At 43.2% G+C, this 23,151-nt stretch overlaps 3 protein-coding genes across 4 annotated transcripts; 2 read left to right on the forward strand and 1 right to left on the reverse strand.

The window, feature by feature from the left end:
- The first annotated feature begins 233 nt into the window (after nucleotides 1–233).
- dcaf15 (DDB1 and CUL4 associated factor 15) lies at nucleotides 234–7,508 on the forward strand. Its single transcript, XM_051385132.1, has 13 exons — nucleotides 234–393; nucleotides 1,071–1,168; nucleotides 1,771–1,909; nucleotides 2,092–2,198; nucleotides 2,315–2,460; nucleotides 2,557–2,718; nucleotides 3,221–3,838; nucleotides 3,940–4,031; nucleotides 4,431–4,553; nucleotides 4,835–4,917; nucleotides 5,009–5,113; nucleotides 5,226–5,341; nucleotides 6,688–7,508. Exons 1-13 carry the CDS (start codon nucleotides 268–270, stop codon nucleotides 6,741–6,743), a joined length of 1,971 nt encoding a protein of 656 aa, XP_051241092.1. The 5' UTR covers nucleotides 234–267; the 3' UTR covers nucleotides 6,744–7,508.
- Nucleotides 7,509–8,258: 750 nt separating this feature from the next.
- On the reverse strand, nucleotides 8,259–21,456 carry rfx1b (regulatory factor X, 1b (influences HLA class II expression)). Of its 2 annotated transcripts, none has more exons than XM_051385130.1 (18): nucleotides 21,296–21,456; nucleotides 19,815–20,190; nucleotides 16,361–16,458; nucleotides 16,150–16,239; nucleotides 14,822–14,895; nucleotides 14,310–14,604; nucleotides 14,044–14,225; nucleotides 13,791–13,910; nucleotides 12,805–12,926; nucleotides 12,496–12,614; nucleotides 12,104–12,207; nucleotides 11,822–11,973; nucleotides 11,288–11,385; nucleotides 11,026–11,175; nucleotides 10,715–10,926; nucleotides 10,473–10,626; nucleotides 10,335–10,380; nucleotides 8,259–10,244 (listed from the first exon to the last, which is right to left on the reverse strand). In XM_051385130.1, exons 2-18 carry the CDS (start codon nucleotides 20,161–20,163, stop codon nucleotides 10,066–10,068), a joined length of 2,544 nt encoding a protein of 847 aa, XP_051241090.1. In that variant the 5' UTR covers nucleotides 20,164–20,190; nucleotides 21,296–21,456; the 3' UTR covers nucleotides 8,259–10,065. The 2 variants fall into 2 exon arrangements, with proteins under 2 accessions (XP_051241090.1, XP_051241089.1); XM_051385129.1 differs by having other exon boundaries at nucleotides 16,150–16,242.
- A 772-nt stretch (nucleotides 21,457–22,228) lies between these two features.
- Nucleotides 22,229–22,984, forward strand: rln3b (relaxin 3b). The gene is made up of 2 exons (XM_051385153.1): nucleotides 22,229–22,454; nucleotides 22,587–22,984. The coding sequence occupies exons 1-2, from the start codon at nucleotides 22,280–22,282 to the stop codon at nucleotides 22,865–22,867; spliced, it is 456 nt and encodes a 151-aa protein (XP_051241113.1). The 5' UTR covers nucleotides 22,229–22,279; the 3' UTR covers nucleotides 22,868–22,984.
- The last annotated feature ends 167 nt before the right edge of the window (nucleotides 22,985–23,151 follow it).

Here is a 23,151-nt window from a genome sequence, read left to right on the forward strand (position 1 = left end):
CTCTCTTTATTGTGTGACCATCATCAGCGTTATGATTGGTGGTTTAACATTTAGGCAAAATGCTAAAGTATCAAATGAACGACTGAGTTTACATTTCACTAGTAATGCTGGAAGAGACAATCCTACATAACAGAGCTATCTATTTAAGGTCCCTCTGTAGGGTGTCACCTCTGTCACTCCCTACCTTTGTTGTGGTCTTGATGGATGCGTCCACCGGCGAGTGAGCGCAGTCTCGTGCAGCCTGCGGACCAATCGCGACAGTCCTCAATGCAACGAGGGACCGCGGTTCAGTGGGAGATGGCGCCCAGCTCGAAATCCGAAAAGGACGAAAGCAAACAGAAAGCTCAAAGGAAACACAGAGACCATGTCGTGAAGCTTCTCATGCGCGGGAAGGTAGGCATGAATCCACGAAACGTGTGACATGAAACACGGAAAGGGTGGATCCGAAATAATGCGAGAGTGCTTCAGTGAAAGCCGCCTTGTTTTCAGTAGCTTCAGGGGCTAGGTTAGCTGCTGGCTAGGTTAGCTGCTAACTCACTCGGCAGCTAACTAACGTCTAATGGCAGACAGGTGGCTAATAAGCTAATGCTACAAAGTATGAAAACATCGAGTGTTTCCTACTTTCTAGCAAATTGTCTCGGTGTTTGTCTCTCTTGGTGTGTTTTACTAACGCATAGACATCTGAATGTAAAGGAACAGGGTTAGCATGCTAGCTGTTAAAGTCAAAGGCAAATACCTTTTTATTGTAATGTGTAAGCTCAGTCTGCGTTAGCTTCAGCTAAACCACAGCAGCAACTTGCAGTAATCTGCAGCTCATAAGTGCAGCCTCGACCCTCAGATATAACCACTGAGCCATTTCACGTTGCAGACAACTGATCTGTGTGTGTGTGCTCAACCCTTTTAAATACTCTGGTGTGTTGCTGGGGGCATTGCATGAAGCTGGATTGTCTTCTTTTTATGAACCATCACGACTGATAAGGCAATCCCATTATACTGCAAGCCCTACATCTGTTACATATTCTGTGTGCTCATCTATCCAAGTCTGTATTCACTCTCTGCTTGTTCTGCAGCTGTCAGGACAGTTTTCTCAGCGTCTGTTCAGGAAGCTGCCACCCCGAGTATGTGTCCCATTGAAGAACATTGTCAGCGAGGAGTTCCTGAGAGCAGGGTCAGTGTGTGTGTGTGTGTGTGTGTGTGTTTAATAAATGGGTTTGTTGTCATTAAGCACCTTGTCTTATAGAGTGGACTGCAGTACACCTTGTTTAGCTCACTGAGAGCATTTCAAGCCAAATGAGATCTTTGGTGTGTCAGTCAGGATTGTTGATGCTCTGTCTACACTTGATTCTGCTACATGATTACCTCAGCTCAAGATATCTGCCAATACAGATGAAAGATCCAATACCAATATTCTCTTTTTCACAAATTAAAAATCTGCATACCTCAATTAATTGGGATCATTTTTGTGTAAGGCAGCACGAGGCCAGGGATTGCTGTGGCACTAAAATCTGCGTCGGCAGCCCCTTCATGACACAATGAATATAATTGATAATGAAAACAATTTATAATGTTATTGACTAAGAAACTTTATTTAATATGGTCATGGCTGATACCCAGTCTGCTTTATAAGGTCACTATCAGTGCCAATATTAACCTGATGTACTAGATTGGTGCTGCTAGTGACCATTACATTCAGAGGATTTACCTTGTGTATTGTGTAATATTCTTCAAGTTGAGACATTACATTACATTGGTGCATCGCTTTTTTTCTAGACATATCTTTCTTGGCTTCACCAAATGCGGCCGCTACGTTCTGTCCTACACCAGTGACTGTGGGGAAGATGATGATTTCTCTTTCTATACCTACCATCTCTATTGGTGGGAGTTCAACCTGCACAGTAGACTCAAACAGGTAAAGGAAAGGAAATGTACTCACGAGAACCTTGTTGTGATCCATCCATCAGAATGTGGACAAATTAAGACTGATTAGATGCAATACCATGTCCTCCTGTGAGAATTATAACTGGAGAACTCAGATAAGTCAACTTAATGTAAAGATATCGCATCCTTTGTCTCGTGTGCTTTTTCTCTCAGGTCCACCATGTGCGTCTGTTTGCAGGAGAGGAAATCTACAGCGACCTGTACCTGACTGTGTGTGAGTGGCCAAACGACCACTCCAAAATTGTCATCTTTGGCTTCAAGTAAGAAATAAACACATCTATCAGCAGGCTGATTGAATTTAAGCAAGATGTATGTTATTGCAGTGTGTAGGTAATCGATGAGTAATTTTGTATTCCTGTGTGGTTCTGCCTGCCAGCACACGCAGTTCAAGCTCCGTTCTGATGAACTTAATGATGAGTGATGAAAACAACAGAGACATCTACATCACCATCGCCTCCATGCCTCCTCCTAAACCTTGCTCTCACTGCTGCCCAGTTCCCTCAGCCACCACCATACGCACAGGTAAACACACACACCACACACACTTACTGTTATCACTACCCCTCTCTCTCTCGCTCTTTCTCACCCTCATCTCACTTCATCCTTTTCTCTCCCCAGGAAGTGGTGAGTGTCTGGAGCATGGCTACGTGCTCAACAGCAGGTACCAGGTGGTGTACCCGTTCCCCACTTTTCAGCCTGCTTTCCAGCTGAAGAAGGACCAGGTCATCCTGTTAAACACTAGCTACTCTCTGGTGGCCTGCGGCATCTCACTCTGCCCAGGTGACACACTCACACAAAACAGTAGAATAGGTATATTGACTAAAATCATATCATCATCATCATCAGGTTTTGTCTCCGGATAGGATGCACTACATACTTACACTCCAGAGGACATATAAAAAGGGTCAGATTGGGCCATTGTTAGTACGAACTAAATTTGGTGGGAGGCTGAAACAGTGTAATTGCTTCCATAGCTGGATCTGTTCCCTCCTGTCTGTCTTCCGAGACTCTTCTGTGAGTAGACACTGTGTGTTCATGCTGAAACATTTGTTGCTATTTTGGCCAGAGTTCCCTTGGAAAATAATATTTGTACTCTCAAAGGGGCTTCCCTGGTTAATTAAAAGTTTAATAATAAATTAAAAATGTGAACAAAGGCTGGATAATTCTGACATCATGCTAATGTCTGTTGTGCCCAAGATGCCAAATTGGTTCCTTTGTGTCACACTAATAAAGATAAAATGTTGCTTAATGTTTGTTAATCCTGACACTTATTTTCTTGCAGGTAAACAGGGTCAGTCATCGCAAATCCTTTACACAAAGAGAGCAACTCTGTCAAGTCAATCCTCCATGTCCGTTTCCTCCACCTCCTTGGCCTCTTCTTCCTCGCTACCTCAGGGATCACCCGAAAGCCGACCGCCTCCTAGCAGACCCGCTCCAATTCCCTCATCTCCTAGCCAGTCACAAGCAGCCGTGCGAGCCAGGGAGTTTGCAGCTGACCTCTTCAGGCGGGCCCAGGGAGCAGGTGGAGGAGGAGGAGCAGGAGGAGGAGGAGGAGGAGTGAAAGAGAAAGAGAATGAAGGCCAGGCAGAAAGGAGAACAGTTGATGGTGGTGAGAAAGAGGCAGTGCAGATACCAGGAGACAAAGGGATAAATGGAGAGAGGAGGAGAGAGGAGGAGAGACGGACTAGTTTGCCACAAGCGTCAACATCAGGTGGGAGCCACAGTTTGCCACAGTGCTCTGAACAAGTGATGTCTCCTGCCTCCTCTTCCTCATCACCGTCATCTCCTCCGACCCCGTCCTCATCCCAGGAGGCTGGCCCAGGCGAGCCTGGATATGTCAACTACTCACGCCTGCACTACTGCCTCCAACAGCCAGGGGAAGCAGAGCAGAATACAGGAGGTGAGCAAAAGAAGAGGAGACAAGATGAGAGATTAGAAAATAACTGATCAGGTCAATGTCTGAAGCGCCCACATTTTTCTTCTCCGTTTCTGTGTCTTTAGGTTATGAAGATGATAAAGTTCAGCTACCTTTCACAGTCACTGACCTTAAAGGACGGAACCTGCAGCTGGTCACTGGGCCACACGATGGACAGGTGTGTGTGTGTGTGTGTGTGGGGGGGTACATCTGTGTGTGTCTGTTATGTCTACAAATCTACAAAGCTGTTAGTGAAAAAAAAAAAAATCTAACAAAAGCTGCTCTGAAATTTGATACTTAACTCATGCCAGTGATTGGCTGTCGCTGTAGGCAACCAATGCCACCACTGATCTAGGAAAGACTGTTAAGTGTCTCATAGTTTAATGAAATATTCTGCAACCTCACCTAAAAAAGACTATTTTCTATAATGACATGCACCTGCCTGTAAATTCTGTGCCAGAACCTGCATTCATTAACTAAAAAGAAACATAAGTCACATGTGTAAATTGTGAGGGTTGGTGTGTTCACTGTGTACCTTTTTTAAAAAAAAAAAAGTTGCTTGTGTTCTCTCCTTCAGAGTGTGTGTGTGGAGCAACTTACCCTAGACTTTGAGTACCTTATCAATGAGGTGATCAGGAGCGATGCTGCCTGGGCCCCCCAGTTCTGCTCCTTCAGCGACTATGATGTTGTGATATTAGAGGTCAGCAGACACACACACACACACACACACACACACACACACAGTAACCTTTCATATCTGATAACTGTTCTGGTCTGTGTTTCCATTGTGGAGGTAATGTAGTGTGTTATGGTTTTGAAACAATACATTGTTTTCCTCCTATATAGATTGGATTGCATATCTAGTTTGGGATAATATAATATGTTAAAATATACACATTTCCTACCTTGTCTCGCGTACTGTATCTTCAGAAGATCATTTTGCATTTGACCTGAAGATAATGTGTGTTTGATGTGTATCAGGTGTGTCCTGAAACCAACACTGTGATGATCAACATTGGCCTGCTGTTACTGGCCTTCTCCAATTCAGACGAGGAGCACTGCAGGTATTAAATAAACCCAGAACCTTCTCAGGCCCTGTTTCTGAAACCTTTTTCTGTTCCTGCTAAGTCTGCTTTTCATTGTTTTTGTTCCCAGGCCAAACACGTACCATTCCAACCTGCAGGTCAGCTGGGACCTAAACACGGGTGTGTGTTGCACTGTGGGTGTTGGTGACCTTACAGAGGTCAAGGGTCAGACCAGGTAAGGAACTACTGCCCCCCTCACACACAGACCCGTCCGTCTCCCTCTTTTGTTATTATGCTCGGTGCGGTTCTGTTGTGTTAAAGGTGTCAATCTTTATCCCTCCTGTCAGTGGGAGTGTGTGGAGTTCTTACAGGAAGTCCTGTGTGAACACTGTGATGAAGTGGTTGGTTCCCGAGAGCAGCACCCGCTACATTAATCGCATGACCAATGAAGCTCTACACAAAGGTGAGTTGTATACACATTTGCACACACATTGACTGTCCTGGTTTCTACCACAGACTCTCCTACACAGATCAAATGCTGTTGTTCAGATGTCTATTAGGATTCTTATTCATCCTGGTCACAAGTTACAGGTCTGATATAACTGGATTAGACCAAACTGCTTCTTACTTCTACTTTTAGTGTCCAGATCGATAGCAGCTCGGGTTGTTTTAGTATTTTTTTGTGCATTGGAATTTAAAGCAGCATCAAGGAACTTTCTGGTGCCCCCCGTGGACAAAAGTGGTAGTGTTTCCACCGCCTCATTGGGTCTCATTTCTAATGTCTTGGGCGAAAGTGTTTGTGGAATTGACCGCACTCTCAGCTTACAGTCGCCAGCACCTTTTGCTTCACTACATCTTGTGCACAAAGCTTTTTTGTCTGTTACCATAAATGTTTTCAAATTGATGTAAATTTCTTTAAAATACAGGCAAATCTAACTTAACTACTTGAATTGCTTTACAGCCATCATCATGTGTGCTAGTGGTAGATACTCTGAGAGACTGATCTACTTTGACAGTTAAATTAAAGTACACTTTGACACACTTGCTTGCCAGACTTGCAACCATTTTTCATGACCACGCTGTTCCTTTAAGCGTGTTGCTAGGTCACTGACAATGTCAGAGCAGGAAAGCACAGGTGGTGCTAATAATTAACGATGGCTCTGTTCTATTTAAGTGTCCCAGTAAGCCGTGGTAGTGTGACAGCGAGCTATGACACAGGCATGACACAGTAGGAAAAGCACAGGTGTAAATAATAAAATGAACGATGGCTGAATTCCATTTGGCTATTATTGTGCATGCTGGCTTACTGTCACATTGTACGTTTACTGCCTGGGACAATGAAATGCAAAAGTGATGGTGACACCTGTGTTCTTCCTACTATAATATGTCAAAATGTCTGCTGTGAAAAAGGCCTTAACCAGGACCCTGATACCAAAGCAACTAAATGGAATTATGCCATCAATCATTTTGTTTTTTACACCTCTGCTTTTCTATACTATGACTGGAAAATGTCTTCAGTTAAAAAGGCCTTATGGATAATACCTGGTGCCTAGGATATTTGTTAATTCTTTTAAGTGTTTATTTCAGATAAATTCAGTAGTAGTACTAATATTGGTAAATTAATAAGTTTCATTTGGCCAGCAGTTTGTTATTGCAGTAATTTCTCAGTCCTGTGTGGACACCAGACACTGTGGTCCGACCTTATGTTTGCTGTTTTCAGAATAGGTCCCAGCCACTGTAGGAAGTTTCAACAGTCCTTGCAAACGTTATGTATCCTAATTCAAACATCACTCGTCTTCTCACCTGTAGGCTCGTCCCTGCAAGTGTTGGCAGATAGTGACCGATGTACCTGGATTGTATTGTGAAGAAAGGAGAGGGCCACAAGTGTCAAAGCAACGGAAGGAAAAGCACACGGCAACACGGCCTCGTCATCAGTATGAAGCTCAACCTTAATCTCAGCAAAACTGCACACGTTCAGTGACTGCGCTACATGTAGTTCAAACGTGTCAAATAGAAACGAACAAAGAATGCCCTAGATTAAATATAAAGATGATGGTTTTTAAGGTGGTCTGTGTTTAATTTTACAGGTTTCCTCCTCTTTTTTTTTGTAATTGTGTACTGTATCATTGCAACCACCAAAACCGAGAGCTGGACTGAACGAAGATTTAGTTTTTACATTTTTGTTTTTATACATAAAGGCGTACTGTTATTGTTGTGCGAGTGTTCCTTATGTGTGTCTGTAACTGAACGTATGCAATATCTGCACCTGTGTGATGTTCACAAGGGGATTTCAACCAGAGAACAAGTGTGTGAATGTATGAGTGTGTGCATGTTTAGTGTAACATTTGACAGATTCTGCTGCTTCTGAACACGTAGTTTCCTCACCTGGCCTGGGCCCGTTCAGTCTAGCAGTGTTGATTTATAAGGCTGCAGTATTTAAAATGAGACAAATTGAACCCAGTACTGCATCACTTGACTCTTCACATTGTTTTTTAAACTTGTGTCATGGAAGTAGAGGGTTGTTTGAGTCACCTGCTCAGCTGGTTGACATCACACTGTATGTTTACTGGCTTGGAAGTGACACTTACGTTCTATTGGGATATTTTGTTAAAATAAAATGTTCAAAAGTTGTTTGTGCTTCTGTTGTATTAAGAACTGGATACACACAGTTAAGTCTGTTAAAGCTCTATTCAGCAGGCTCTCTGCTTACTCATCGCCTCGGGTCAGTGAAACCCGAGATCTGAAACTGTGTCATGGTGCTTAGGCCCCTGGTATACTTGCTTGCAAGCTTTAACTTTAAAAGTTATAAAGATTCAACATCAAGGAAAACCAGTATTTGGTTTAACTGGTAACAAATGGTTGATAACGGCAACCTGTGACAAAGGGTCCCAGACACTGTATGCTTCATTTTATGGGGGCACTCTACTGATTTTACACATGTACTGCAGCAGTTATAAAAAGGCTTCTGTGGCTCTGGAGGAACTTTATAAAGTGTGAAAAAATAAACTTGATTATCTTATTACGGTTAAGTGTGCTTAGGCTTGAGTCTTCACATTTCTAACAGAAAGCCTGCAGTACGAACTGGAGGTCTGACAGAAGTGGGCATTTAGGGGGCAGGGAGGGTCTAATATAGACACTAAAATTAAGGATATTTCTGTCAATGGTGTTGTACATTTCATAGAGTCAGTAAGTAAGAGAGTAAGTCCATAAAGTTGTGATTTTTCTCACTTTATGGGAGTACAGTACTACATTGCTGGAGAACCCCTTTAAGGGGCCACAAGCCAAAAAGGTTGAGAACCTCTGGTGTAGGTGATGTGGTTGAGCAATGACCAAGAGCAAAGTCTAGAGTAGCTGCACGAAAGAAAGAATTCTGGCACAAGTTTTGAGAGCAAACACATCATTTTAGTTTACAGTGAGAATAAAGCTACAAACGTTGATCACAGATCCAAGTACAAAGGTCTTCAGAATAACATAAAGAGGACCTCATTTATAAAAGGTTCAGCAGCACAAGCTAAGGACATCGCAGTTAGCAGTTGATTTTATTTTCAAGTCAGATTCTGTAGTCTGCTCTCACAATATTAACACATGTAAATATACCCTTGTTTTCTATTTAGTGCTCTTTGGTGGGATCTCTGGGGGGTCATTCCATCCTGAGGGACATCCCACTAGTACTATTAGAATTTCTATTGTTTTCCTTTCAGTCCCAAAGTACAACACACTTAATAAAATCAAAATCTGCTCATGCCATGTGAGAGGCTGCTGGTTGAGCATATGCTCTTTGGAGAGGGTTCATCTATAAAGTCACCATATTCACATGCTTGGTCCATCATCACCATCATCACAAAAATATAGCTCAATAATCTGGATGGTGGACACACCACAACATTGTTAAGGCAATAATGGTTAAACGACATACAAATAGTTTGGATATATGACAGTGTCCACAAAAGGTACATAATATAGGTTATCTACAAAATGTTCAACATTGATACCCAGAAAATAAACATCTACTTTCACACTACAAAAACTTTGAGATAGCTGTAGCTGGTACATAGTATGCCATGGATACAGTGTAGTAAGTGCTGCTTGATTGGGTGGGATAAGCTTTGGCCTTGTCCTGTGGCCCGTTCAGGTTGCACTGCATCTATCAAGGTGTGTGTGGTGGGGTAGCACTTTGAGCCGTCTGTCCAGTTCGTGTGTATGTGTGTGTTTTTGTGTGTGTGTTTAGAAGAGAGATTATGAGCTTGAAAGAACGGATGGATGATGAATAGATAAAACGGTGGATGGATGAGGAACATCAAACTGGTCAGAATCATCACAAGGTTTGACTGTCACCATCTCAGATTTGTTTGTTTTTTCACAGCTATTAAAAGTTCATGACAACACCAACACTACTTCACAGGACCTTCATTTATTAATCCACTGATACAGAATATATAGAATACAAGCTTTTTTTCAGGCTAGAAATCTCTCAAAGGCACAGGGTATCAGTTAATTGGCCGAATTAATAAGGAAAATACATTAAAAAGTAAAATATGGCATCCACATAGCTGTCAATCAACATCCATGTGCCAACAAAATCCATGGTTTGCAGTATCATTCCAGATGCTACTGTGAGGTTTAAAAATGTAAATTTCAGACGGTGCCATTCATTAAAGTCCAGCTCCCCTGCATAGTCATTGCTTCAAAAGGCAAGGTGAGTGATAGTTTGAGTATAGAGTACAATGAAGAACACTGGAGTCTTATCTCACCACAGCAATGAGGTCAGTGGTTAAGGCGGGGCAGGAGGGAATCAAGAATATACTGTGTGTTTACTGTATACAGTATACCGTAGGCTGGACAGCAGTGGCTACTGACGTCTAGCCACTGGATAGACAGGGAAGGCACAGGAAACGAGGGAAGGGCTGAAAATGAGCAGTTGAAGGCAAAGAGAAAAAGATTGGCAGCACAGAAGTACAGAATACAAAATTGGCAAAGGGGTCTCCAACTTTCCTACATGCTTGCGCGCACACACACACACTCCCACACCCACACACACAACATACGACCACACACTCAACACCAAACGTCACGTGTTTGCACACCAGAAACATACACTGGATGACAGAATGGGATGACATGATGTTAAACTTAAAGCAAAGGTGAGTGTGTGTGTGTGTGTGTGTGTGTGTGTGTGTGTGTGTGTGACTAAGGTGGTGTGCTGTGGGTCTCGGTCAGAGTGTGCAGATTTAAACTCGTCCTGGGCAGCTTGGTGGGCGGCTCCATCGGCTCCTTCTCATCATCTACTGCACTCAGGGAGCTGGACTGCAGCACCAGATCTCCAGTCTCGTCCTCGCTCTCATCTTCCTCATCCTCCTCTTCTTCTTCTGATGGACAAAGGCATCATTAAGTGACCTGATAACAGAGGCTGGAGCAAAACGTGAAACCATCTGTGAGGAGAACCACATTAGATGTACCTTTCTCCAGGTCCGGAGAGATTCGGCTCTTGATGGTGCTGGCAAACTGCAACCCAGAGTAAGGGTTAGACATTCAGAAACATATATTACCAAGTGCAGACTGAACCTATGTGAGGTGCTGTAGGGGCAAACACATACTTCTCCCATGACTGCAATGGGTGTCACTCCTTTAGCCTGGGCTACCCTGTGTTCTATCAGGTAGTACATATACTCATCATACAGCAAGCGGATCAGGTGAAAGGAGCCAAAACTGGCAGCACTGCGCAGAGTCAGGTCCCGGATTACCATAGAACTGGTGAGACAGCAGAGAAAGCATAGAAAATTATCTTCAATGGAAAAACCAAATAATTTTATATGTCATGTTTTTCTTTTCCCCTCACCTATAGAAGGACCAGTTGAGCAGGAAGACCTTGGCAGCCTTTGGTAGGGCGACAGGGTTGTGCTCGTAGGGCTTTAGAGCCTGAGAGACAACACCATCCAGCCAGGTTGCCCACTGCTCCAGAGAGTTTTGCTGCTGCAGAGTCATCTTAAAGTCTTGCTCCAGACGCTGTACTACACGGTCTTCACACTGACACACCCAGGATGCCTGCTCCTGAGGGGGAAACGGGTCAGGGTACTGCTCAATTACGCTAAAACACCAGTGCACAGTAATAGATGGGAAGTGGGGAAGGAGAGAGACAGCAGTACAAACCTGTACATTAGTGAAATCAACACGGTTGAGGTCTGAAAGCATCTGGTTGATCTGGGCTGAGTTCTGGAGGACAGCGCGGGCCGCCTGGGCCAGGTGGTTCAGGCTGGTGTAGCGGCGCAACGTCTGAGAGAAGGAGCCTACACACACCACCTGAAGGAAAGAGGGAGGAGACACAATGCGCATTGTGTCGGAACTAAAGTAGAAAGACACACCAAAGTCCCATCAAATATAATAAAAAGTGGTCACTCCTCTATATAAATACCTTTACGCGAACCATCTCCTCCGGGATGTTCATCATGGCCCCTGTCAACCAGTTCTCCAGACTCTTGGCAAAGTTACGGATGGCCTGAGTTAAGGCACCTGAGGAAGAGATGGTGGTGATGGAGGGAGAGAGAGAGAGAGAGAGAGGGAGAGAGAGAGAGAGAGACATGAAGCTAATCTTTTAATTTTGTATATTTTCATGCTTGTAAACTGAGTTTATTCTCACTATTTTTATTTTTTATTTTTATTTTTTGCACTGGCAGCATGGTGGGGATGGGTTCGGGGAAAGAAAATAAGAAAAATTATGTATGTTGAATATCTGTGATCAATGCTCATTTTCTCAAATAAAAACATGTTAAAAAAAAAAAACATGAAGCTGTGTAGTAGAAGGTTAAACTCCTGAACTTGCCCCCAGATTGAAAGACCAAAGTTCCCTCACCTTTTCAGGCCAGCATGCTGTAAACCTGTCAATTAGTCTTGAATGGCTCACTCAACAGTTTTGTATACAGGGCTCTCATGGGCCTCAATAACTTACTAGGGATGGGTCTCAGTACATCAGGGATGAGCATCTCCACCAGAGTCTGGTAGAGCAGGTTGTCGCACTCTTTCGTCCAGCTCAGCACGGGGTCGTACTTGCACAGCACCACCAGGCACGATTTTGGCAGACGCTTCTCAGACTCATTGTTCCTGGAGGAGCGCATGAGATAGTTGTGACGGCGGAGAAGACAGACCATTCATACTCAGTCCCAGTTGTGAATGAGATCTATGTGCCAGCATTTCATTCATCAGATTGTTTGGGTGTGTTAGTGACACTTACAGGTCGAGTGATTCTGCATCACTGCTCTGGCTGAACCTCCAGAAGGATTTCCAAAGTGTCTCCACAAGAGTGAACTGAAGGTTGACCATCACGTCCAGAATGGCCTTTGGGGAGCACACATAACACCACAGAGGTGTTCTAAACTGTCTTCACACGCCATTTTCATTGGAAAGAGTGTTTTGTTCCACTTTAGGATTAGTACAGGGACTTGGGAGTCTTTTAGCATGTACCACTAAAGTCAACTTTGACATCAGACAGCTGGCTGTTATTAAAGCTGGATTTTAACAGTCACTACATCAAGCGCTGCGTATGTGGACAGAGAAGTAAGCTAATCTATAATCCAGAGTATTAGAATTAGTGTGCATGTCCTGTCTTTGTCCATGACTGCCTACCTCACAGTGTTCTCTGTAGAGAGTCTGAAAGGCCTTGAGGTGTTCTAAAAGGATCCCATCAGGCAGGGTTTGACCTTGCAGATCAATCTCCACAAAGTCTGGCAGCGGCCTTGAAGCCTCTACACAAGATACAGCAACAGAGAAAGAGTAACACAGAGTAACAGAAAGATCATCAGTTACACGTGTCAGACTCACTCTTCATCATCACTCGTTATATCAAAGATCTAAAAAGTGTTAATTCCTAAATCATATAATAAGAGTGTGTCTATTGCTTAGGAATAAAAAGGTGAACATGCAGGTGTTGCTCACCCAGAAACTGCTGATACTGTTGCACCTGTGCCGATATATCACAGAGTGTCGTCCCCTGCTGTTGACCCAAACCACCTGATGTCCCATTGGTGATCCCCTGTGTCTTCTGAACTGGCTTTATCCTATCGGGCAAAGTAGGCATCAATCACAGAGGCAGACATAGTGAGTCACAGGGAAGGTGCAGCTAATGTTGCAACTGGAGCATTTCAAACAAGTTGCAATTACATCATAAGCAAAGCACATCATAACACATGTTACATCTTGTTGTTGAATGGTCCTTCAACTCAAGATGCACTGTTATGCCCTGTTCACTTTTGGCACCACAGTGTGTCTGTGTGTATGTGTTAAGGCTGACACAATACCAGAATTTTAAACTTAGATACAATAATAGTATTTTAAAAAAAAGAGATCTTTGATACCACAGCAAAAATGTAAAAACTAAAATGTCGGAGGCATTTCTTTCTTTTCTTTTTAAAAATAAACAACTTGCACACACTGCTGGTACACAAGAAAGTCAGTGGACACATATTAAGCACCAGTTGCAGTGCTGTGGCGGCAACTTTTATAAAAATTTAATAAAGTCACCCATAAAACACAGCGTGAGTTTTTCACCTGCAATTCCATTTTCAGCAGGTGCGTCGTGTGTGGAGGAGGCTTGTTATTAATGACAGCATGAAACCAGATGCATTTACTGTTGCTTTAATTGGTCCATGCTTGTAAAATATCCTCTGTGTCCGCTTCTCCTAATATGTAATACCAGAGACTGTCTTTCTGTGTGCAGTGTGATTGTCAGTAGACCGCTACAGGAGGGGTAGAGTGAGGGGAGAGCGACCATTAACATTTAATAGCTTCGATAGTTTCAGTACTATCGAATATATTATCAACTGAGATTGTATTGTTTTAAACAACAAATATGTATTATTACTGTGTACACATTTAATCCTTTCAGCCACAGGAACACAAAGGCATGGGCTGTGTGTGGATACCTGTTTTTCTGTGAGAAAGGCTGCTGCCTCATTGCCATGTGCTGTTGTTCATCCATCAGTCTGAGCAGAGGCGAGCCAGATTTGATCCTTAGACCATAGTAGTGGTATTTAGAGTTCCCTCTGAAACACAAACAGGAAAAGTTATAAAAATGCACTGAGATATTCTTCGTTTAGCAAAATCAATGTACGTTGTGTGTGTGTGTGTGTGTGTGTGTGTGTGTGTGTGTGTGTGTGTGTGTGTATACATGTATACCTGGTCCCTAATCTCCGTGTACGTAGCCCCATGAAGACAGACCTAATGAGCTTGCCGAATGATGCAGCATTAACAGGTTCTAGTTTCTGCTCCTGGCAGTGCAGCAAGTAGTGGTAGTAGAGGGTACAGCGGGGTAAACTCACCCCCTCTGCCCCCTCATAGTTCTCACACAGCCACTGCACCTGGGGGAGATGACATCATTTTTTTTTCATGTCTTTTATGTCTTAGATCATAACACATTTTTCACTTTGAACTTTAGTACTCACAGTGGCAGGTGGGGCACGAGAGTTAGGGCTGGAGTAACTCTGTCCTCCTCCTCCACCTGTTCCTCCACTAGCTCCGCCTCCTAACACATAACCTCCCTGAATGACGTAGCCTCCTCCACCCGCAGTAGCTCCCCCGCTATTGGCTCCCACTGTTGCCACAGAAACCGGCTGCGAAGTCACCGAGCCGGGGATGTCCGACTCAGAGCTGGCTGTGGCCTCGTAGTAGGTGGAGGAGGAAGTAGGAGGGGTCTGGGAGTAGAGGGGCGAGTCGGAAAAGGGGAAGGTGCTCGATCGACTGGACAGGAAAAGACAAGTGTGGGCGTAACACACACACACACACACACACACATATATAAGTGCACAATAGGCACAGTTGTGTGACCAGGAAAGTTTCAAGGTGATTATGTGTGTGTGTGTGTGTGTGTGTGTGTGTGTGTGTGTGTGTGTGTGTGTGCATGATCATATCTTTGAGATATGCATCATGCACACAGAGGAGTGTCCTCTCCACTCACATGGTGGATGTGGTAAAAGTTGCATCTCCTCCTCCTGCATCCACATACACCTGGCCAGAGTACACGTGCTCCACCTGCAAAACCAGGCAAACAGGAGACTTAAAGGGGAACTTGGCAACTATTTCAACTTAATAAACCCGTTAAGAAATCATTTGGATGGTTAAATGGCCTGTTCCAGTGTTAATGGTGACTTTCGTCCCCAGGTGGAAAACCAACCTTGCAACTTTGGGACTACCGTCCTGTTAAGTTGGAAATAGGAAGTATCGTGAGAAGCGAGAACGAGCGAGAAACACAAACTGCTTTATGGCAGTTCCACATAAACGCACACGCCCCCCTCAATACCGGTTAGCCACGCTGGCTATAAGAACAAGCGGCGATGAATGCGTTACCCACCTTGGTAGACATTGCTCCACACGAAAAAGTTGCCCGGCAACAAATGCACATCAGCAGTGGCAGAAAGGGGGAGGAGGGTGCCGCAAGTGAGTTTTTTTACGACAGTGTTTTGAAATATACGTCCCAGAGCTGTAGGGGGAGCTCGTTGAGAAAACATGCGACGACAAAAGTGAAAACCAGCGAAGAAATGGCTAGAGTTGCCAAGTTCCCCTTTAAAGCAGCATTAATTGATTTTTTTGGCCACTTGGGGGCAACACAAGCTGTAAACACAATACTGAAAAAGTTGTTATGGTGAACATGTTAGCAAACAGTTGTCTATTTACACATCTAACAGACACAGAATAACATTAGCATTCAACATGCAGCAAAGGGCCAGAGCTTGGAATCAAACCTGGGCCTTTGCATGCACTCTACCAGGTGAGCTACTGTGCACCCCAACCAATTTTCTTTTTAATACTATTCAAACCACATTTTGTTGTTCTACTGGGGGAAAAAAAACTGTGCTGTGCTCCGTAACTGGGTCAAGAGGTAGGTGGGTATTAATGAATACACCTAGGAAAACATAGAAGTAGCAGGGTTATAGTCGGCCATTAAAGATTGATCTAAGTGCTGGTCCAAAAACAATCCTAACAGCTTGTTCGCTCACACAGGTAAACAGCATGACCTGCAGAGTTCAGTGTTGAGGAACATCTCAGACAGCCTGAGGAGGCCGCAGTTAGAGTGAGGGATTAGCAAGAGGGAATGAAAGAGGAGGAAGGTGATGGAGGTGAAAAGACATGCATCCTACATCCCTCTCTTTCTATCCGCCTGTAACACTGGACAAAGCCATTACTAATGAATGCATAACCACATTACCTTTACACTTGTTTTATTGTAATGTACTTATTGTGTATTCTTTTACATGATAAGAGGAAATGTTTTGTATGTCTGTTTACCTCCTGGTTTATGTGCACAGATTGGAGGTTGTTGATGTGGCCAGCCTGAATCCTCTTGGCTGCCTGCGACACCGCTTGCAACACTGACCTCTGCTGGTGAGTAAAGCCACAGTGACAGATAGAACTTCGGGTGCTCAACCATTTGATGTGACTTGTTCCTACTTGGTCAAATGGCAAATCCATGCGGTTTGCGTATGTGCGTGCATCTTACCTGCTGGGTGGTCTGCACTGGTTGGACCACCTGAGTAGGAACACCAGGGGCAGGTGGACTGGAGTCTGACAGGCTGTCATTGGAATGAACAGAGCCCTCTAGGGATGACAGACAGAGTGAGGGAGAGAAGTTTCGTTAGATAATTGAACAAATCTCAACAGAAAAGCCAGCCACCGTTACCACAAGTTCAGTACTCACGACATACTGCTTCCAAATCGTAATAACAGCCACCGCAGAACATCCTGCAACAAAGTTGTTCTTTTTGTTTCAGCTGAGGAGAAGCTGATAATGGGAGCGGAGGAAGAGAGTGTGTTTGCCCAACTCTCCTTTCATCCTTATATCTTGCATGCAGAAGGGCAGCCTTGGACAGCTAATCTCCCCAGATGGAGAGAGAAATCACTCCATCATGTAAACATGCAGATCAGATGAGAGGGGGAAATGAGAGATCCATGAGGGATGATGGATGGAGAAAACAGAGGATGGAGGGTGGGCAGGGGGAGGTTAATGTTCACTTTCTTGTGCCCTTCAGGTGAGGTGAGTGTTTTGCACTGTCCAGCTCTCACTGTGCAGCTCTTACTTCAACCTGAGTTAACCGCTGTAACCATACACGTAGTTACACTTTGGCCAAGTTACACTTGAGCCAGCACAACTCTGCACAACCCACCACTTAATTTTATTTTGCATTATGATGACTGATGGAAAACGACAACCAGTCTCTCCTCAAATGTTTGTACATTTTGACTATTAACTGTTCTTTCCTAGCTGGCAGTTGGCCGACTGCTGGGAAAAGCCTTTTGGGGGAACTGACTGAAGAAAATAATGAAGGCAATGTCACTCTGTGCAAGCCATTCTGGTCCATGACTTTGTTTAGGTTTACCGAATCCTGACAACTGCAGCTAGGATCAGAATAGAGACCTTTAAAGTATGGCCCACATTACAAGCAACCAAATCTTGTTGATAAAACGGGCATATTTATTTATACATACGTATTTTACTATTTTCATCACGTGGTATTGTCAGTAGCACTAACAATTTAGCTCTTACTTTTTCAATCACCTACATATCCATTAAGTGTTTTAACACATTAAAATATCAAACAATGGCTGGATACAGGAGCCAAAAAAGCACCTCAATATGGGGACTAGGAACTGTGATGGACATTTGTGTTGTTGTTTTTAATCTATTAGAAGATTTCTATTATCATTTCTGCCAGTTTAACTGGTAAAAGCATACCACTGTGAAATGTATGCTTTCTTAAAATTAAGTGAGCGACTTACTACAACTTGACTGCCTGCTGCAAAAAAATGTATATTTAAAACATATATCTCTGATATTTTGATACTGATATCATGAAGTCCTGAATGAACTTTCTACACAATGTCATCAGTTTTGTGTTGTTCAGAAGAAGTAGGTTGTTACCATATTAAAACCTTGTGTCTGTGTATATTCAATGGACATAATTCTAGCCTGGTATCACAAAAGTGAATATCTGTATAAAGAACAAAAAAAGGAGTATCCTCTTACAGCAGAATTGTCAGGTAAGCTGCATAACTGTGCTGAGTAGAACCCAGGTCTTTGTACTGCAGTGCACGTTCAAGACAGGAGCGAAGGCCGGGTTTTAATAAGCGCAGTTATTCAGCTAACTTATCTGCCCTACTTTATGAGAATGAGACAAGCCCCAGGCCTGTGAGTCTCTCACCCTGGGTGGGAGTGCACAGTGTTATTTGATACTAGCAGGCAAAAAGATCTACGAATAGACAGCCCTAAAATAAACATACAGAGAGACACCAGTGTCGGGGGTCAGTTCTCTCTCATTTCTACTAGTTACGCCATATTTTAAAATACTAACTGATGTCTTCATGGCCAAACATTTGTTTATTAAAAAAGCAATGGCCTAAATTACTTTAAACTAATATCTGGAAAAGGGTCCAAAGCTATGTGAGCACACACTACATTAGCTACCACAGACACAGGCGTATCTCATTTTTTTGTATCACTGTAGAAATTGCCAACTTAAAGTCATGTTGATGTAATATAAAAAAAATCATTATACCACCAACTCTCTATAACAGCTAAAGCAAGAGAGTAGAAGAGAAGTCAGGCTTCATCCATCAGCTCCCACGTTTGGGACTATGTAGCCTAGCAACCAAGTCCATCAGCTTATTTTGTCTTCATAATGTATGCACTACCCAACCAGAAAGGCAATCTACATCACTACGTTTTTCCATCCTGGTGGGACATAGATTTCAGCTCATCTTCATTCTAGAAATCTAATCAGACCAGTTTAAAGATGGACTGCAACTCAGTAGGCCTACATGACCAAAAAAACACTGACATAACAAACATTATCACCATAACTAAAAACTATTCAGATTACTATGCACAAATGTAGTCAGGCAATTCCTAAAATGTCTGTGGATATCATAGGAACTGGGCTTTAGCTTCTGATGACCAGCTCAAAACTGCACACAAACTATTTTTCTTAAAGTCCTGCTGTTGATAAAATGATGAACTAGGTCAACGAATATAGAATGAACTGATCATGATGTTGATTATTGTACAGTAGTGATAGTTAAAGGGATCAATCAGTTAGTCTGTGAAATGTAAATAAAATAGTGATACTCAATTTACAATGATTTGAAAACAGACTAAACCACATTTGAGAACCTTGAACCACCAAATATTTGTGTTTTTTTCTTGATAGAAGACTTAAACAATTACTCAATTACTAAACTTGTTGATGGATTAATTGTTTCTGCACTACTGGATACCACTTTGCTTTCTATACAGTAAGTCCAACAATTAAAGACATTTTAAGACATCATGATGTTCCCTGGCAACTAAAGACAAGCAGCCTGTTGCACCAGCTGTGTTCAAGTTCAAACTAAGCCTAGTTATAACTTAAAGTTCACTTATTACTAAGTTGTGATTTATGCATTACCCAAATAAAAGCTGTTGCACCACGGAGATAAGTTACAACATAGCTCTATAGAACAACTAAATTACCACACAGCATCATTTTTTTCATTAAATGCATGCCCTCATTCAACACAGCAGAAACCAGATTTATTGATATAAAATTTTAATCAATCAATCTAGCTTACTACAATGTGCCAACTGTCTTATGCCAGCCAGAAAGCTAACGCGCATGGTAAACTTTATGTCCAAACTAGTTACGTTATGCCAAAAGTAACTGTGGTGCAACCGATCTGAGTAACTGATTTAGTTACAAACTAACTGGTAGTTACTAAGCCTCTAGTGTCGACTTTACACCCTAACAAGGAGAGAACTGCCAGTGTCCAACAAGGATCCAGGCTGATGCTTACACCCTAGATACATACTCGCAGGAGAAACTGTATCTTGCTCAGACTGCTTGTCGTATCATGTGAGCTAGAAATGATGTGTATGTGCACAGCATGTATTATGTAGGTATGTGTCAGTATCAGTCTCTCACCTGTAACAGTTACGATGATGTACTGAGGTGAACTGCCCTGACCATTACTCTTCTGGACCGCAGAGTGCTGGATTTCAGGGGTTACATAGTGCTGCGTGGGAGTGGTCAGAACCACTGCCTTCTGGCTCTGGGCCTGGGTGGGCGGCGCTTGAGAACAAAGTGCATCCTGTCCTGTTTTTGAGGCAGTGGCTGATTGGTTAGCTGATGCAATGGTTCCAGAGGTTGGTGGGATCTCAGACAGGAAGTGTGCTGTCTTTGCTGCCGAGGGTGTGGTGGCAGCAGGTGTTGCTATGGTTACTGTGTTGGCCTGCTGAGGCTGAAGGTCCTCAGAGTATCCAGAAGTTGCCATGGCAACCAATGCTTTGGGAGACTAGTTCTGTGGATAAAAAAAGATGGCACTCATTAATGAAAGAGCTACAACCATACATAGCAACACATTTCTTGTCATATTATTTCTCCTATCTATGTTTTGGCCACGCAGCAGTAATGTGTGTGAGCTCACACATCGATGTGTGTGTGTAACATAAACCAGAGGAGGAAGTAGGGCTTTTGTCTGAGACTAAGCAGTAGACCAGAGCTTTTCCTGTCTGAGCCTGTATGAAACCCAGTGTGATCTTAAGCACCATAAATAAAGCAATGGATTACATTTCCAAAACTGAACGTGATCATGGTGTTTCAAGTGAAATAAACTAAACTACAACTAAATATGACCATGGAAAGTCCAAGATATTACCATCTGGAAATAAACTCATATTAATCAGTGGACCCACTGTCAGTCAGGACTTAAGCCATCCCACTGGAAGATAAGCCACTCCTGCGTAAACCAACACGGAAAACAAGACAATCAGATGATCATCCGCACACAGTGTTCACGGCAGTGATCTGCCCAATTCAATGTCAGGCCAAAAACTTTTCCAAAGTCACAAAAGGATTATTAAACATACTCCATTATTAAACATAAACACTCAGTGTTTAGTACTCATATACGATTTAGTTGCGTGAGCAGTTTCATGTGCTTCTCTATATCTAATGTCTCTAGGCAGCTTGCTTGAAAAGTGAGTTGGGAAAGCGAGAGTGATAGCTTCCCCAGCTAGCAGCTCACGTTGAGTTGTGACGTTAAAGCGAGCCAGCTCGTTGCTACTAGTTACTCATGTTGGAGAGTCAATAAATGTATGACCACGCCACCAATCACGTCTCACAATACATTCACCGTAATCGAAACTGTAAGAAACAGTCTGAACATTCTGACAAATTGTCGAAAAAAGTACGTTTGGCACTACAACACACCCGCCATCTTGTGCTCTTATCAAAGATCTGACATCGCCATAACAACGGTCTGCGTTTGGAGAGAAGCTAGCAACCACTTTCATCACCGACACGCTCGACCAATTTCACGTTAACGCTGACGACAGTACAAACAAGCACACGTATATAATTTACACAAAATTAAATGATAATTCTGATATATTTTACTTTTTCACCTCTAGTTTATCCCAGTATTGTCCTTTTTTGGTCGTTCAGGTTTTTTTTCCCTTGGATTTAGGTTGTTATTGTTGACTCCCGTTGCTTGGTTCTTGTCGCCAGGACTACCGTGACTATGGCGCCTTGCCTTCACCGGGGCAACTGTTGCTACCCTCTCGTCATCGCCCCGCCCTACACTTAATGCGGATTGGCTGGCTTGGGAGGTGGTAGCAGCGTCAGTTAAATAAACGATCGCTGATTGGTGGACGAGCCGTGTCTGTCACTTTCACCAGAGCCCAACGTCAAATGACTTCTAATGTTACTTTTCTGATTGCTCAAAATGTCAAGCAGATAGATGGAAAAATATGGAATGTCAGGTCATTAATTTCACATAAAATGTTTCTGCCGCTGCTTATCTGCTCGGCCCCCTCTATAAGCTCTTATAAATAATTAATATTGTACAACATTCAGAAGTTCACAGTTGATTTGAGTCACTGCAGTATCACCAGTTGGCCTCTGAAATCTTTATCTAGTGTGTGTGTGTGTGTGTGTGTGCATCAGTTGTAGTGAACACCAACATATAGCACCCTAGTTATCCTTGGGGTGAAGGGATAGTGATCTCCATCCAATGCAAGGCAGAGCAGACAGCGAGACGGAGATTGTGCTGGTGACACACAGCGCAACCCAACTGATGTAAGGGACAGAAAGGCCAACAAAAGGTCACAGGTGGTGATTAGATAGCCAAGAACCCTGTTGACATCTTCTCTGGCATCATTTGCTACTTAATCACAACGTTTCTTGTTCTCCATGTTCATTGTTGCCCTTAAAGGTCTCCGGTCTTATCTCTGGGCATGACGAAGAGTGGAGGTGAATTGAGGTCCTTCTCTGAGATGCTGAGGCCTATATAAAGTAGGGACTGTCCAGAAAGAAACACAAACCACTCAGACAACCTCAAGCAAATTTCCAGCATTTGAGACACCTTACGACATCTTTTCACTCTCACCATGTGGAAGGCATCACTCTTGACCCTGGGCTTGTTGGTGGCATTGGTAGAAAGGGTGCGATCCAATGACGGCCATCCCTCTTTCTATGGGGTGAAACTGTGTGGAAGAGAGTTCATACGAGCTGTCATCTTTACCTGTGGTGGTTCTCGCTGGAGGAGAAGCATAGGAGACTCAGGTAAGAGTGTGTGTGTGTGTGTGTGTGTGTGTGTGTTTGTGAGACTATGGATACAAGTTTATTTTTTATGATATGTTTTCCTAGAGTCAAATTGAAATATTAAGGGATTTACCCTTGCTTTTTTTTTATCAGCTCTTATTGGAGAAGAGGCCTTTGACCCATGGAACACAAATCCCATCCCTCAACTCACCAGTGAGCAGGATCCTGCACAGCCCCAAGCATGGAGAGATCAAACATCGGATGTGGCATCTGTGGCTGCAGGATTCAGCCGCTCAGCTCGCTCCCCAATCTCAAATGAGGTGCTGGAGGCTTTACGGAGTGCAGATAGGAAAGGACGGGATGTGGTGGTTGGACTGTCCAATGCCTGCTGCAAGTGGGGCTGTAGCAAGAGTGAAATCAGCTCCCTGTGCTGAACCTCCTCTCTCCTTAAATATTTGTCTTGTCCTGTCACTAATGCAGAGCTCTACTCTTTTCCTATGTGATTCCTTAATTTCTTCACATTTAAAACTTTTAAAAGTCCACATCCCATCCAACTCACCATCCATGTGTTGACTATTGATACAGGAATGTGACTGTGTACTCAAAATGTGTCTACTGGGATTGTTGCTGATTGATATATGTTTAATAAAGCTGTGTGTACTTGGTATGAAAGTCTCTGTTCCTCTTACAGAAATGATACTAAAATGATGTTAGAATA

Source organism: Dicentrarchus labrax, unplaced genomic scaffold, assembly GCF_905237075.1.
Source record: "Dicentrarchus labrax unplaced genomic scaffold, dlabrax2021, whole genome shotgun sequence".
Taxonomy (NCBI): domain Eukaryota; kingdom Metazoa; phylum Chordata; class Actinopteri; family Moronidae; genus Dicentrarchus; species Dicentrarchus labrax.